The 12,614-nt window shown below is 47.6% G+C and overlaps 2 protein-coding genes across 2 annotated transcripts; one reads left to right on the top strand and one right to left on the bottom strand.

Annotated features, from left to right (window-relative positions):
- Positions 1–4,235: 4,235 nt before the first annotated feature.
- On the top strand, positions 4,236–6,682 carry LOC123147895 (arogenate dehydrogenase 2, chloroplastic). Its single transcript, XM_044567214.1, has 7 exons — positions 4,236–4,822; positions 4,925–5,093; positions 5,547–5,714; positions 5,819–5,901; positions 6,002–6,071; positions 6,172–6,246; positions 6,339–6,682. The coding sequence occupies exons 1-7, from the start codon at positions 4,404–4,406 to the stop codon at positions 6,585–6,587; spliced, it is 1,233 nt and encodes a 410-aa protein (XP_044423149.1). The 5' UTR covers positions 4,236–4,403; the 3' UTR covers positions 6,588–6,682.
- Positions 6,683–11,226: 4,544 nt separating this feature from the next.
- Positions 11,227–12,283, bottom strand: LOC123151620 (heavy metal-associated isoprenylated plant protein 28). The gene is made up of 3 exons (XM_044571302.1): positions 12,121–12,283; positions 11,950–12,025; positions 11,227–11,833 (listed from the first exon to the last, which is right to left on the bottom strand). Exons 1-3 carry the CDS (start codon positions 12,124–12,126, stop codon positions 11,421–11,423), a joined length of 495 nt encoding a protein of 164 aa, XP_044427237.1. The 5' UTR covers positions 12,127–12,283; the 3' UTR covers positions 11,227–11,420.
- Between the last annotated feature and the right edge of the window lie 331 nt (positions 12,284–12,614).

The following is a 12,614-nucleotide window of genomic DNA, read 5'->3' as shown; positions in this document are numbered from 1 at the left end:
TAATTGTGGTTCCGGTCGAGGTGAAAATACCCCGAACAAACCCCTCAAAGGATTGTTTTCCATAGTAACAAGTGACAATAAATTTAAGCATGTAGTAATAATTTTTCCTTACCAATTTCCACTTACCAAGACCGCTTCACTCCCCGGCAACGGCGCCAGAAAAGAGCCTTGATGACCTACAAGTATAGGGGATCAATCGTAGTCCTTCTGATAAGTAAGAGTGTCGAACCCAACGAGGAGCAGAAGGAAATGACAAGTGGTTTTCAGCAAGGTAATGTCTGCAGGGACTGAAATTGTAAGTAACGAGGAGTTTGATAGCAAGATAATTGGTAACGAGCAAGTAACGATAATAGTAACAAAAGTGCAGCAAGGTAACCCAATCTTTTTGAGGCAAAGGACAGGCCAAAATTGTCTCTTATGATAAGCAAGGTGTTCTTGAGGGTACACGGGAATTTCATCTAGTCACTTTCATCATCTTGGTTTGATTTGTGTTCGCTACTTTGATAATTTGATATGTGGATGGATCGGTGCTTTAGGTGCTTTTCTTACTTGAACAAACCTCCACCTTATGATTAACCCCCTCGCAATCATCCGCAACTACGAGAAAAGTATTAAGAATAAATCCTAACCATATCATTAAACTTTTGGATCCAATCGGTCTCTTATGGAATAGCACATAAATTAGGGTTTAAGCTTCTATCACTCTTGCAACCCATCATTTAATAACTACTCCACAATGCATTCCCTTAGGCCCAAATATGGTGAAGTGTCATGTAGTCGACGTTCACATGACTCCACTAAGGGAATCACAACATACATACAATCAAAATGTTGAACACATATAAAATTCACATGATTACTTGCAACAAGATTTCTCCCGTGACCTCAAGAACAAAAATAACTACTTATAAATGATAATCATGCTCAAGATCAGAGGGGTATTAAATAGCATATTGGATCTGAACATATAATCTTCCACTAAATAAACCATGTAATAATCAACTACAAGATGTAATCAACACTACTATTCACCTACAAGTACCAATCTATAGAACCGGTACAAAGATTGAACACAAGAGATGAATTAGGGTTTGAGAGGAGATGGTGCTGTTGAAGATGTTGATGGAGATTGCCCTCCCCAAGATGGGAGAGTTGTTGGTGATGATGATGACGATGATTTCCCCCTTCGGGAGGGAAGTTCCCCTGGCGGAATCACTCCGCCGGAGGGCAAATGTGCTCCTGCCCAAATTCCGCCTCGAGATGGTGGCGCTTCATCCCGAAAGTCCTCTCCTTATTTTTTTCTAGGTCAAAATGACTTCTATACCGGAAGATGGGCACCGGAGGTGGGCTGGGCTAAGCACAACCAGGCGCGCCCTGGTGTCTTGTGCTCACCAAGTGGCCCCCTCCGGTAGTTATTTGCTCAAGTATTTCTTATTTATTCCATAAAAATTCCTCATGAAGTTTCAGCTCATTTGGAGTTGTGCGGAATAGGTAGCCTGACGTAACTTTTCCAGGTCCAGATTTCCAGCTACCGGAATTCTCCTCTTTGTGTGAACCTTGCATATTATGAGAGAAACTACATTAGAATTACTCCAAAAGGCATTATTATGCATAAAAACATTATAAATAACAGTAGATAAACATGATGCAAAATGGACGTATCAGCTCTTAGTTTAATTTCGAATCTATTGTACACACGATGGTTGGCGGACGCTCATGATCGACAGCTGCAGCCCACTGAACAAAAGGGATACATGGCTGCAATTTTTTTGCCCTGCAGGAATCCGCCGCCAACCATCGTCCATGTAGTAGTGCTCGTTTAATTTGGACGATCTATTTGAACTCCTGCATTAAAATTCCCCCATCTTTCAGAGCATTGAATTTAAGTCGTGTGTGCAAGCTCTAGTGGCTGGTCATTATTTGTGGAACTTTAACATGTGTAGCGCCAAACCATGGTACATATGTCCTCATCATCTTTAAACCTTCAAGCTCCTTCCGCACTTGTCTAAACACTTGTCAGACCACCAATCCTGGTTTTGTCGCGGTGTTCTTGCCGCACGCCTCGCTGCTATTACCGTGCGAGTCTTTGACGTACCAGTCGAGTACCCTAGATTACAAATCCCCACCCCTCCCCATCCCCTATAGAGAGCCACCGATCACATCTGATCGATGCCGAGTCCACACTTCCCCCAGATCACTAAGCTATACCCGGACCACGTGTGATAGCAGAAGGATCGAAGCTTGATATTATCAATCTTAAGTTCCAACTTCTCTACTTTTAGGCCATCTCTGACCCCAAGATGAACTTCATGAAGAGCGAAGTGATGGTCATGGGCTACCCGCTTGAAGGGCAATGATGGATTGTGGATAATCTCAACTACAAACTGTTCCTTCCAGATCACCTACTTAGCGGTGCCTGCGAGTGACACTAGGATCCAGAGTAAGGACCTTGATACACTAGTAGAGCAAATCAAGGCTAAGACGGAGCCTTGGCGTGACAGGTTTACCTCAAAGGGGAGTAAAACCATGCTAATTAACTCCCGACAATCTAGTCCCCCCATGTATATGATGGGGATGTACCTCCTCCCTAGGGTGTCCATGGATCCCTTGAGAAGGAGGTATCTCGCTCCATCTGGCAGGGAGTCAACATCCTTAAAAAATACCACATGATGAAATGGGCGGATATCTGCTATCCTGAGGACCAGGAGGTCTTGCATTCTTGACTCTCATCGTATGAATGTTGCTCCAATGTTGAAAATAGGTGTGGAGGATCTTGAGGGATGAAGGAGGATATGACTGCAACTAGTAAAGGTTAAATATTTGCAGAACCGCCTCCTCCTAGCTAGTGACAATGAAGAGGGATCCTAGTTTTGGAAGTCTCACTAGCCGATGAAGCATGGGATCGATATGGGTTCTAGCATCTCCATAGGTGATGGAGAGGGTACTCCATTCGGGCTCGACTAGTGGCTTGGGAGGCGCCTGCTTAAGGATGAGTTTCCCTCGCTATCTGTGATCTACTCAGACAAATCGCCCATAGTGCCCTTGGCTATCTGAATGGAGTCAGAACAACTTGTTCCGATGCACATTTGGGCTAGAAGAACCTATGACATGTGCGGTTGCGGGACATGCTTCCGGCCTCGCTTTCGGATCTCCAGACGTGGTGTCATGGCACCTCAATCGTTCAGGAATTTTCTCTTCCAGGTTGGCTTACCAAAGTCTTTGTTAGTCGCCGACCCTGTCCTAGCTCTCATATCTGGGGAAGGCCCCTTTGCTGCTTAAAATAAAGATTTTTGTTTGACAATTTATCCTGAGTGCCTTCTTTGGGCACCAAGGTGGCCAAACAGGAATGGGCATGGTGAGGCCTTTGCCCCCTTGGTGTTGTGCCTGAGTCTGCACACAATTTTTTTCTTCTTAAAGTGATCGGAACAAATGATCAACAAGTTACAAGAACGATCATATGCGCATCAATCATTCTTGACATCACAAGTACAATGAAAAAGGTTTTCCACTAGCAATGCCTTTAGGAAGAGAATGTCACTCAAGCGTCATCATTGCCAGGTCCAACCACCAAAGGCCAGATCATGGGTTTTCATCAGAATATCCAGTCTAAGAAAATCCGAGCAATGCCTACAACAAAATAACAATACAAAAAGAACATCATTGCCAGATATTAAGGTCAGACCTTAGGTATTCACCCCGAAGCTTGAGACCGGTACTTACCAAATCAAAATCATCATGCATTATTGTCATCACCTTCCGCGATCCCAGTAGCTCCTTGCATAGCACGGTCTTGATGTGAAATGCCACGCAAGTGAAGACATATTCACACGAGCAAGCAATCGAGCCGCGACAAGAACCGGTCGCCAACAAAGCCGCCGAACTGCGAAGGTCACCGTCACACATTTGTGACGGAGACTGAGGGAGGAAGGCAAGAAACCGCGAAAGTCCCAACTCAGGACGCTTCGACAATCCCGCACTATCCTCATGCTCGGTTGCCCTCGTCCGTGGCGGCAGGATCAGCCGGCAAAACGAAGTTGCTATCGAGATTATTGATCGCCCACGTGGTCCTCTGCTACGCGCGTCGGATCTCGCCGATAACGCCATTTTTCCTCAACGAATCCACATCATCTACCCCTCGTGATCTGCTTCCCACCGAGCGATCTTTGTTTCCCGATCCATCCATCGACCTTCGAGTCACCAGCTGCCTCTCTACAAGAGAGCCGACACGTATACAACTGGCGAGGGCGCGCCACCACCACCCTCCGCCCCCCGCGCTGAATTCCCTCCACCCACCACACCCAACTCCGACCGACCGACCGATCTGCAGACGTAATTCGGATAACCTAACCTTAAAGAACAGCATACACGTCACCGTCACTTCGTAAACAGCCGGCCGATCGATCATGGCTTCCTCCCTTAGCCGCTCCGCCTCCCACGGCTCCCCCGCCGCCGCCTCGCCGACGCCCACGCCGAGCTTGCTGCGCCGCTTCAGCCCCGACTTCTGCGCCCTCGCTGCCCTCCGGCCGATCAGGCCGGCCGCCTCCAGCGCCAAATCCCCAAGAGACGCCACGACCTCCACTGAGCAGGAGCAGCAGCTCGCCGCCCCGTGCCGTGGCGCCTGCGAGGAGCCGCCGCCGTCGCCGTCAGCATCCTCGACGATGGATGCGCCGGATTCCGCGGCGCTGCGCGTGGGGATCATCGGGTTCGGCAACTTCGGGCAGTTCATCGCCGGGGGCATCCAGCGGCAGGGCCATGCCGTGCTGGCCACCTCCAGATCCGACTACTCCGACTACTGCGCCGCCCACGGGATTCGCTTCTTCAGGTGACCAACCATGCCAGTCCACCAACCTATCTTTCCTCGATTCATCGGCTGGGATGCAATCGCAAGTGGATCGATCATGCTGTGAAATGCTGACAACAACAGAAGCCTGGAGGCGCTGTGCGAGGAGCAGCCGGACGTGCTGCTGGTTTGCAGCTCCATCCTCTCCACCGAGTCCGTCGTCCGCGCCATCCCCCTCGCCAAACTCCGCCCCGACACCATCGTCGCCGACGTGCTCTCTGTAAAGCAGTTCCCCCGCAACCTCCTCCTCGAGGTACGTACAGATACGAACCTTCAAGCCAAGCCGTACTCGCCATTGATGATCACACTAGTGCCACTACTATTTCTTCTCAAAGCAGCTGTCTCTGGTTGAAATCTCAAAGCAGTGACGTTGAGTTAATGCAGTTTCGGGATCCTGCCAAACATACGGGACCAGCATACGTGTCACTGTACAAACTCTACCCGTGCAGCTGCATTAAGTTTACTCAAATACTACAAAAAATCTGACGTCAAATTTTTAGGCATGGCAATTTATGTTGGCACGAGGATGGTAAATTTAGTTTGTGAGCATGCTATTTTTCTACTAGAAAAATAATCTAAGACTGGACGGATTTGCCGTGCTCGCCAGCTAAACCTGCCATCCTCGGTATGATTCGATTTACCATGCCTAGAAATACGACGTTCACTGAAGATTTAACTCCATGATTGGTCGGTACCATACCGTCAGATCCTACCGCCGGAGTTCGGCATCGTCTGCACACACCCCATGTTCGGGCCGGAGAGCGGAAAGCACGGCTGGAGCAATCTCCCCTTCGTCTACGACAAGGTTCGCGTCGCGGAGGAAGGCGCTCAGAAGGCCAAGTGCGACCGGTTCTTGAGCATCTTCGAGCAGGAGGTCGGGATTTCGGTTTCTTCTCCGCTCTCCAGGATGGTTAACCACAGGGATTACTTCCTGATCAGGACTGACGAAAGGCACGCAATCCTAACCGTTGCTTGCAGGGGTGTCGGATGGTGGAGATGTCGTGCGCGGAGCACGACCGCCACGCTGCGGGAAGCCAGTTCATCACGCACACCATTGGGAGGTGGGCAACAGATTATCCAATCTGAAACAGTCTTACCAGCGTAGGTTATGGTTGGCAGAGCCGAAGTGTTAACTGTTCATTTGTTGTGCGTGTGATGTAGGGTTTTGGCGCAGCTAAACCTCCAGTCCACACCGATCAACACCAAGGGCTACGAGACCCTTCTGCAACTGGTAAGCAGTGCAGAGTGAAATGCAAGAAAAATGACACTAGTACCCTTTTTGGTTCTTGAGAGCCTGTTGTTAACCGATCATATTTGCCGCCTTTTCGCAGACGGAGAACACGGTGAGCGACAGTTTTGATCTATACTACGGGCTCTTCATGTACAATGTGAACGCCACAGAGCAGGCAAGTTGTTGTACTCATATCACGCACCGTCCTTTTCTTCTTCTGAAATAAATGTTAAAACGCCGTCTGAATCTCCAAAATATCATGTGCAGATGGACAAATTGGACAGGGCGTTTGAGAAGGTGAAGCAGATGCTGTACGGCAGGCTGCATGGTGTGCTGCGGAAGCAGATCGTAGAGAGGGTCCCCATGCCCGGAGCCCCGTTGTTGGGATCGAGAGAAGCCAAGGACAGCCCTGCTGCGAGCAGAGAAGAGATGAAGCACCTATCCCCTCGGGTTGCTGATGTACCCTCCCCTTGTCATACGTTTTCCCCGGTGGCTTTCAGCACCGTAAAATGTTAAATCTGTGTCTTTTCTCGCCGTTGTGATCTAAATGAAAAAACATGAAATTTGTTTTTCAGGGAAATTTTGGAGTAAGAGATAGATAAACAATTGAATTTTTTAAAAATTACTTATTTCTGTTTTGGGATTTATTTTTCAATAGGACCTTCTTTTTTGGAGCGAACGATCGAATATTCTCCTATTGCTTCTTATTTTAACGGATTGTATTCCATATGGAATAAGAGAAAAAGAAAAGCATTCCACGACTTCCCGAGTGGCTGTTAAAATTAAAAAAAAGCTCTTCCTTGAATTTACTTTATTCTCATTTCATTTTCAAACTCCAACCAAAGTAGATTCAAATACAAGTCACTTCGAGTTCTGTCTTCTGCCTTTCCCTGTTTCATCTCGTAAAGTTCCATGCTTGCAGTTTGGTCAAGAAAGTTAGACCTAATTCTACAAACTGAGACAAGGATTAATTGCAAATTATGAAAGGATAGATTTGACATATAGAACTCTCTAAAACCACTAAGGCAGTAGATTTTCGATTGAGCTTCGTTTTTTAGATGGGCTTCAATTTTGATTCTGACAACGTACTGGAGCTATACCTCGCTCCTAATAATTTCTAATAGGTTCTCACCTCTCGCGTCCTCGTGTTTGGGCCGGCCCAGTAATCAGGTTTCACGTTCGCTCACTCAGATGGCTGCTCAGATCGCTCTGTAGCGACAAATGGCTGCTCAGAAGAACCAACATGTTCATGATATGCAATGACATGGCACGGCAAGGGCAAGACAAGCAATGACTACACATTAAGTTGCATATCAACGGAACTTCATGTTTCTGAAATGGTTCAATTCCGTTTAGTTACACAACAATATTAAATATTATTCAACATGACAAGGGGGTGAAGCGGAAGTAAACTACAGTATCTATCTAGTCTCTTTAAATGGGGTATAAAACCTATACATATAATTTCCTAAATTACCACATGACGATTAAATGCAGTATTTTATTGTTGGTTAACAGGAAAATTAAGTGCACCATTGCAATCAACACATTTTTCTGGTCCAATTATACATATATATATATATATATATATATATATATATATATATATATATATATATATATAATGTTTCTCCATCCGGGTATGGTTACAAAGTTACAATTATCATACGTTCCGGGAGTTTTCTGCAAAATAGAATTTTTTTTGCGGGGTTAAAAGGATTTCATTGCTCAACTGTTGGAATATTCGCTCCTACATAGCAGAGGAACGTCTGCAGGTCCAGAGCGCAACCAAACTGCAGTTCGGCCCTCTGATTGTCCGAAAGCAGCAAGTGTGTGGCTAATAACGTTCTGATTCCTACTTACATGAGCAATAGAGATATCCCTTTCACCAAAGAGCCTTTTAATATCCTGAACTATCATTCTATGTGGCGATCTGTCAAGGGTAGGCGACTTGATCAACTTGACTGCATCCATGCAGTCCATATCGATGTCTACCGGGCGAGTAGACCTTTGTAGAGCAAGGCTTAATCCCTCCTGACATGCCAACAACTCAGCCTGGAGCGGTTCGGAACAATGCAAGATAGAACGACAAGCGGAGAAGATAATGTTGCCATCATTATCACGTAGGATCATATTGGCTCCTGCTAATCCACCATCGTTATCAACGAACGACCCGTCAACATTCAACTTCACGCGACCGGCCGGCGGGGCAGACCATTGGACTGTGGCTGCATATTGCGTTGCTGTATTTATCATTGTAGAACTATACCCAATCGGCGGCGGCACCATCTTCCCTTTGATGATGTCAGTGGTTGGAAAATGATTGATGCATCGAAGAGATTCATCATAGCTTCAATTGGAGGTGGTAGCTTATGGTGTACTATTTCATTACGTACATGCCAACTCCTCCACAGCACCATCAACACATGCATGCGATCATCTTCATTTAGTTTATACAGAAGATCAAAAAGCCACTCAGGGCATGTATTCCTCATTGAAGCTAAGTCCGGCAGTAGCCATTTTTCCTGCATGGCGTTCCACAAAGCAACAGCCAATGGGCATCTACAGAATGTATGGAACGTGTCCTCCGGTTCCATCGCACACAGTGGACAAAGGTTAGACACCTCAAGTTTCGGTGATTTTTTATTCACCCAAGTAGCCAGTGAATTTGTGACCAAACACCATGCAAAGATACGCATCTTTGATGGAGCAGGGCACCTCCATATAAGTGTCCAAATGGCACGTCGCCCGTCCGGTGCCCTACTCGATGCGACTGTAGTCTGACGGTGAATCTCATCATATGATAGACGATAAGCACTCCGGACTGTGAACGATCCAGAACGCTCAGGCGCCCAAGCGATAATATCTCTGTCCAACCGTAGCACCACCTTGATCTTCATAATTTCCATGACATCTACTGACATGAAATGTTGATTAAGTAGTTGCACATTTCAATTTCCTCGGTCGTCCAGGAGCTCGCTAACACGCCGAAGGTGGCAGCCCCTGGGGTGATATTGGCAACCTCGCAAGTGGATGTGGTATCCACTGGTCACGCCAAATACGTACAGAAGCACCATCACAAATGCGCCAAATTAGACCTTTCTTGAGAAGCTCAAGACCGTGGACAATAGACTGCCACGTCTGGGATGAGTTGCCCGAAAATACCGTATCTTCCAGACGTCCCGCCGGGTAATATCTTGCTTTGAGCACCTGCGCACATAAACTGTCAGGGTAAGCAATAAGACGCCAAGCCTGTCTAGCCAGAAGTGCCTGATTGAAGAGTCTGAAATCACAGAACCCCATGCCGCCTTGCACTTTCGGTTTAATCAATGTATCCCATGCACGCCAATGTGTCTTCCTCTTCTCCTCCTTGGCCCCCCACCAAACATTGCGTACCATGCGAGTAAGATCATCACAAACACTCCGGGGCAAACGGAAAACCCCCATGATATATGTAGGTAGGGACTGTGCAACCGCCTTAATGAGAATTTCTTTGCCCCCTTGTGACGCCGCTTCTCCCCACTGTAAGATACGCTTAGTAAGTTGCTCTTGTAGATTTTGAAACTTGCCCTTCGACATTCTACCAGATGGTGTGGGGAGACCGAGATACTTATCGTCGAAATCCCACCGTCTGAACCTGCAAGGTATGCACAACCTCATGCTTGTCGTTGTCACCACAACATGGGCCAAATAAAATAGAACATTTTGCCGGGTTAATGAATTGTCCTGTGGTGCGCTCATAAATAGCCAGTACATCTCCCACCTGGGTAGCTTCTTCCTGAGTAGCACAGAAAAACATTAATGTGTTGTCTGCGAATAGGAGGTGTGAGATACTTGGCGCCCTTGGACACACATGAATAGGAGAAATCCTTCCTTGTCTGACCATCTGTTTCAAAATAGCATCAAGTCCATCAGCGAGGTTACACAAATAGAATTTAATAGAGAAATAACGAGTGTACTGTTCTACTCGGGCCTAAACTGGGCACAGGCCGCACAGGGGCGGGCTACGGCTAAAACAACGGCACATGCAACAGATAACCGAGGTCCCTGCCATGGCCCAAGAACTCGAGCATCTATAACTCGCTCGAAGCGATAGATAGCGACAGACCTACGTGCGCTAGGCTCAACAGGAAAAAGGTGCGGTCCGAAGATTTAGAGCATCTCCAGCCGGACACCCCAAACTCACCTCAAACGTCCGGGCGGACGGCCTGGTCACGGAATCTCAACCCAGACGGGCGCCTCAAACGGGCCTCAAACGTCTGGGCTGATCAGCAGCCCTCATATCCGGCCCAAATATGAGGCAGATATGGCGGCGCCCGGGCGGGTCAGGGCGGGTCCGCTGACCCCGCTGCAAGTCGTAGCGGTCCCACTTGCAGCCACAGAAACTCTGTCATCTCTCATTAGTGCACCCAAATTTTAGTACCACATCGCCGCGCGGCGCATGTCGGTAAGCCTCTCTGTTGCTGTATAGGTCTATCAATTCTTACTGCATGAGCGAGATAACTTGGCACTACACTGCATTTCATTAACTGATGATTGTTCATCGAGTGTTCAAGTTCGTGTCGTTCATGCTTTGATACCATGACTACAATGATAATAGATTTTAATTTTTATCAACACATTGTGATTCATAAAAGGTAATATTAACATGAATATTTCCCTTGTCAAGGAGATAGACCCTGACTATAAATCTTCTATGTGATAAACATAGAAAATTCATAATGACAATCTTTCTTTAAGGATGCAATGATGTCAGAAGCTTATCGCTTTTGGACGAGCCGGCTATTTAAGCCGGTCGACTAGCTCATCACGCGATGAGGTAAAACTAATACGGGTGTGAAAATCTTAAGTACGAGCAAATTTCGTTGTGTTTTGACAGCCCAGCCGGCCCAAGATGGACGGAGTGCTCATCGTGCATGACCCTGCATATAATAGATGTTTTAAAAATAAGATGTGTAGATCCTAAAAAAGAAGAAAAACAGGACATGTAATTGTAAATGGTAAAATTTGAGGCCCGTCCAGTCACCGTTCGCGGGCTCGTCCTCAGACGTTTGAGGACGTTTGAGGGCCCAAATCTGCAATATACGGCTGCATACATAATCAGTCTCTCCCCCTAAAAGAAAAAGCAATCTGTCGAAAGTGTGCGTGAGGGTTCGCATTTCTACTGTGTTTCTTGAAGAAAAAGGTTGCGTAAAATTTCGTGTTCCAAACATAGGCTTCAACGTCTTATATAGAGCACCCGCAAAAAAAAAAAGGTCCTATACAGAGCAGCTGGACAGAGCTATACACAAGAGATCGACGTATGTACACGCTGCGGAGGCCGATTTTTGGTAGGCATCGGAGCAAGCATCACATGACGGAGCAGGCGGTGGGGTTGTCGTCGCTGAAGTAGCTCCGCGCGTCGTTGGACTGCTCGTGGTGGTACCCGTGGAGGTCCGAGTCGTAGTAGCCATGGACGTGGTAGTTGTACGAGCTGGCGCTGCCGTGCTGCGCCGCCGGCGCCGGGTACCCTCCGTGCGGGATGCTGTTGTAGTAGCGGTGCGCGTGGGCGGCGGCGGCGGGCTTGGCCTGGTAGGAGTGGTAGTAGGCCGGCTGCGCGTGAGCGTAGGCGTGGGCGTGGTGGTACCCCGGGTCGTACGCCGACGGCCACAGCACGGCGAGCTTCCCCGTGCGCCGCGCCGCGCGCAGCACCTTCTTCTGGCTCGCCGTGCCCGTCACCGTCACCTTGTCCCGCGCTCGGTCCACGTCCACATAGTGCACGCCTGCACAACACAACCACAAAATTATCAGGACATGTCTCCTGTGCATCGCTCGACGCAGAGGCCGGGAGCAATCTCTGATACCACAATCATGATGAGAAATTCCTCGGATAGCATACCTTGAAGCCTGAGAAGGGCCTTCCTCACGTTGTCCTCGCAGCCGTCGCAGTCGATGTTCATCTGCATCTCCACGATCTGCACGCAACACAAGGTTTCTCAAGAATTTAGCACTAGACCATGTCGATAATTTAGCCGTGGATAAAGGCAGACAGCCAGGTGCAAGAACTTACCGTCATGGCTGATTGCTCTTGAAGACAAAAGTCGAGCTCCTTTCTAACTCGGAGTGCTTTGCTAGGACAATGTATGGCTGTATATAACGGCCGGAAGGAGATGACAATGTATGGATATTTCCTTTTTCAGGTCAAGTCAGCTCGCCGATAGACGAAGATATCTACTACCAGCTGCAAGTTGCACCAGTAGTGCGTACTATATATATGTAGTGACAGTGGATGGTTTATTATTTGCAATGTAATTTCGGTGCTGCTGTTGGCCGGCCTCTGCATCATGAAAGCGACGTGGCAACTAGTCATAACGTTTTGTCTGGCACTGCCATGACGACGCGGAGCGGTGAATGGCCTGGTAGTTGCGTGATAGTTTTGCGGATGCTGTAGAGCGACCCATCGAGTTTGTTAAGCTGACCTAGAGTAGTGACGATATTTTTTGAGGAATAAGCAGTGCCAATATGGGTCAGCACGATGCAAGTTGAACAAATGGAAAAGCCGAT

This window comes from Triticum aestivum, chromosome 7A (genome assembly GCF_018294505.1).
Source record: "Triticum aestivum cultivar Chinese Spring chromosome 7A, IWGSC CS RefSeq v2.1, whole genome shotgun sequence".
Classification (NCBI taxonomy): domain Eukaryota; kingdom Viridiplantae; phylum Streptophyta; class Magnoliopsida; order Poales; family Poaceae; genus Triticum; species Triticum aestivum.
The sequence above is the reverse complement of the archived record's forward strand: the minus strand, read 5'-3'. Positions and strand labels throughout refer to the sequence as shown.

Coding starts and splice junctions, on each gene's coding strand:
- LOC123151620 (XM_044571302.1), bottom strand. Junction 11,834..11,949: donor GGCCCTTCTCAGGCTTCAAG/GTATGCTATCCG, acceptor TGTGTTGTGCAG/GCGTGCACTATGTGGACGTG.
- LOC123147895 (XM_044567214.1), top strand. CDS start 4,404: ATGGCTTCCTCCCTTAGCCGCTCCGCCTCCCACGGCTCCCCCGCCGCC. Junction 5,094..5,546: donor CCCGCAACCTCCTCCTCGAG/GTACGTACAGAT, acceptor CCATACCGTCAG/ATCCTACCGCCGGAGTTCGG. Junction 6,247..6,338: donor ATGTGAACGCCACAGAGCAG/GCAAGTTGTTGT, acceptor TATCATGTGCAG/ATGGACAAATTGGACAGGGC.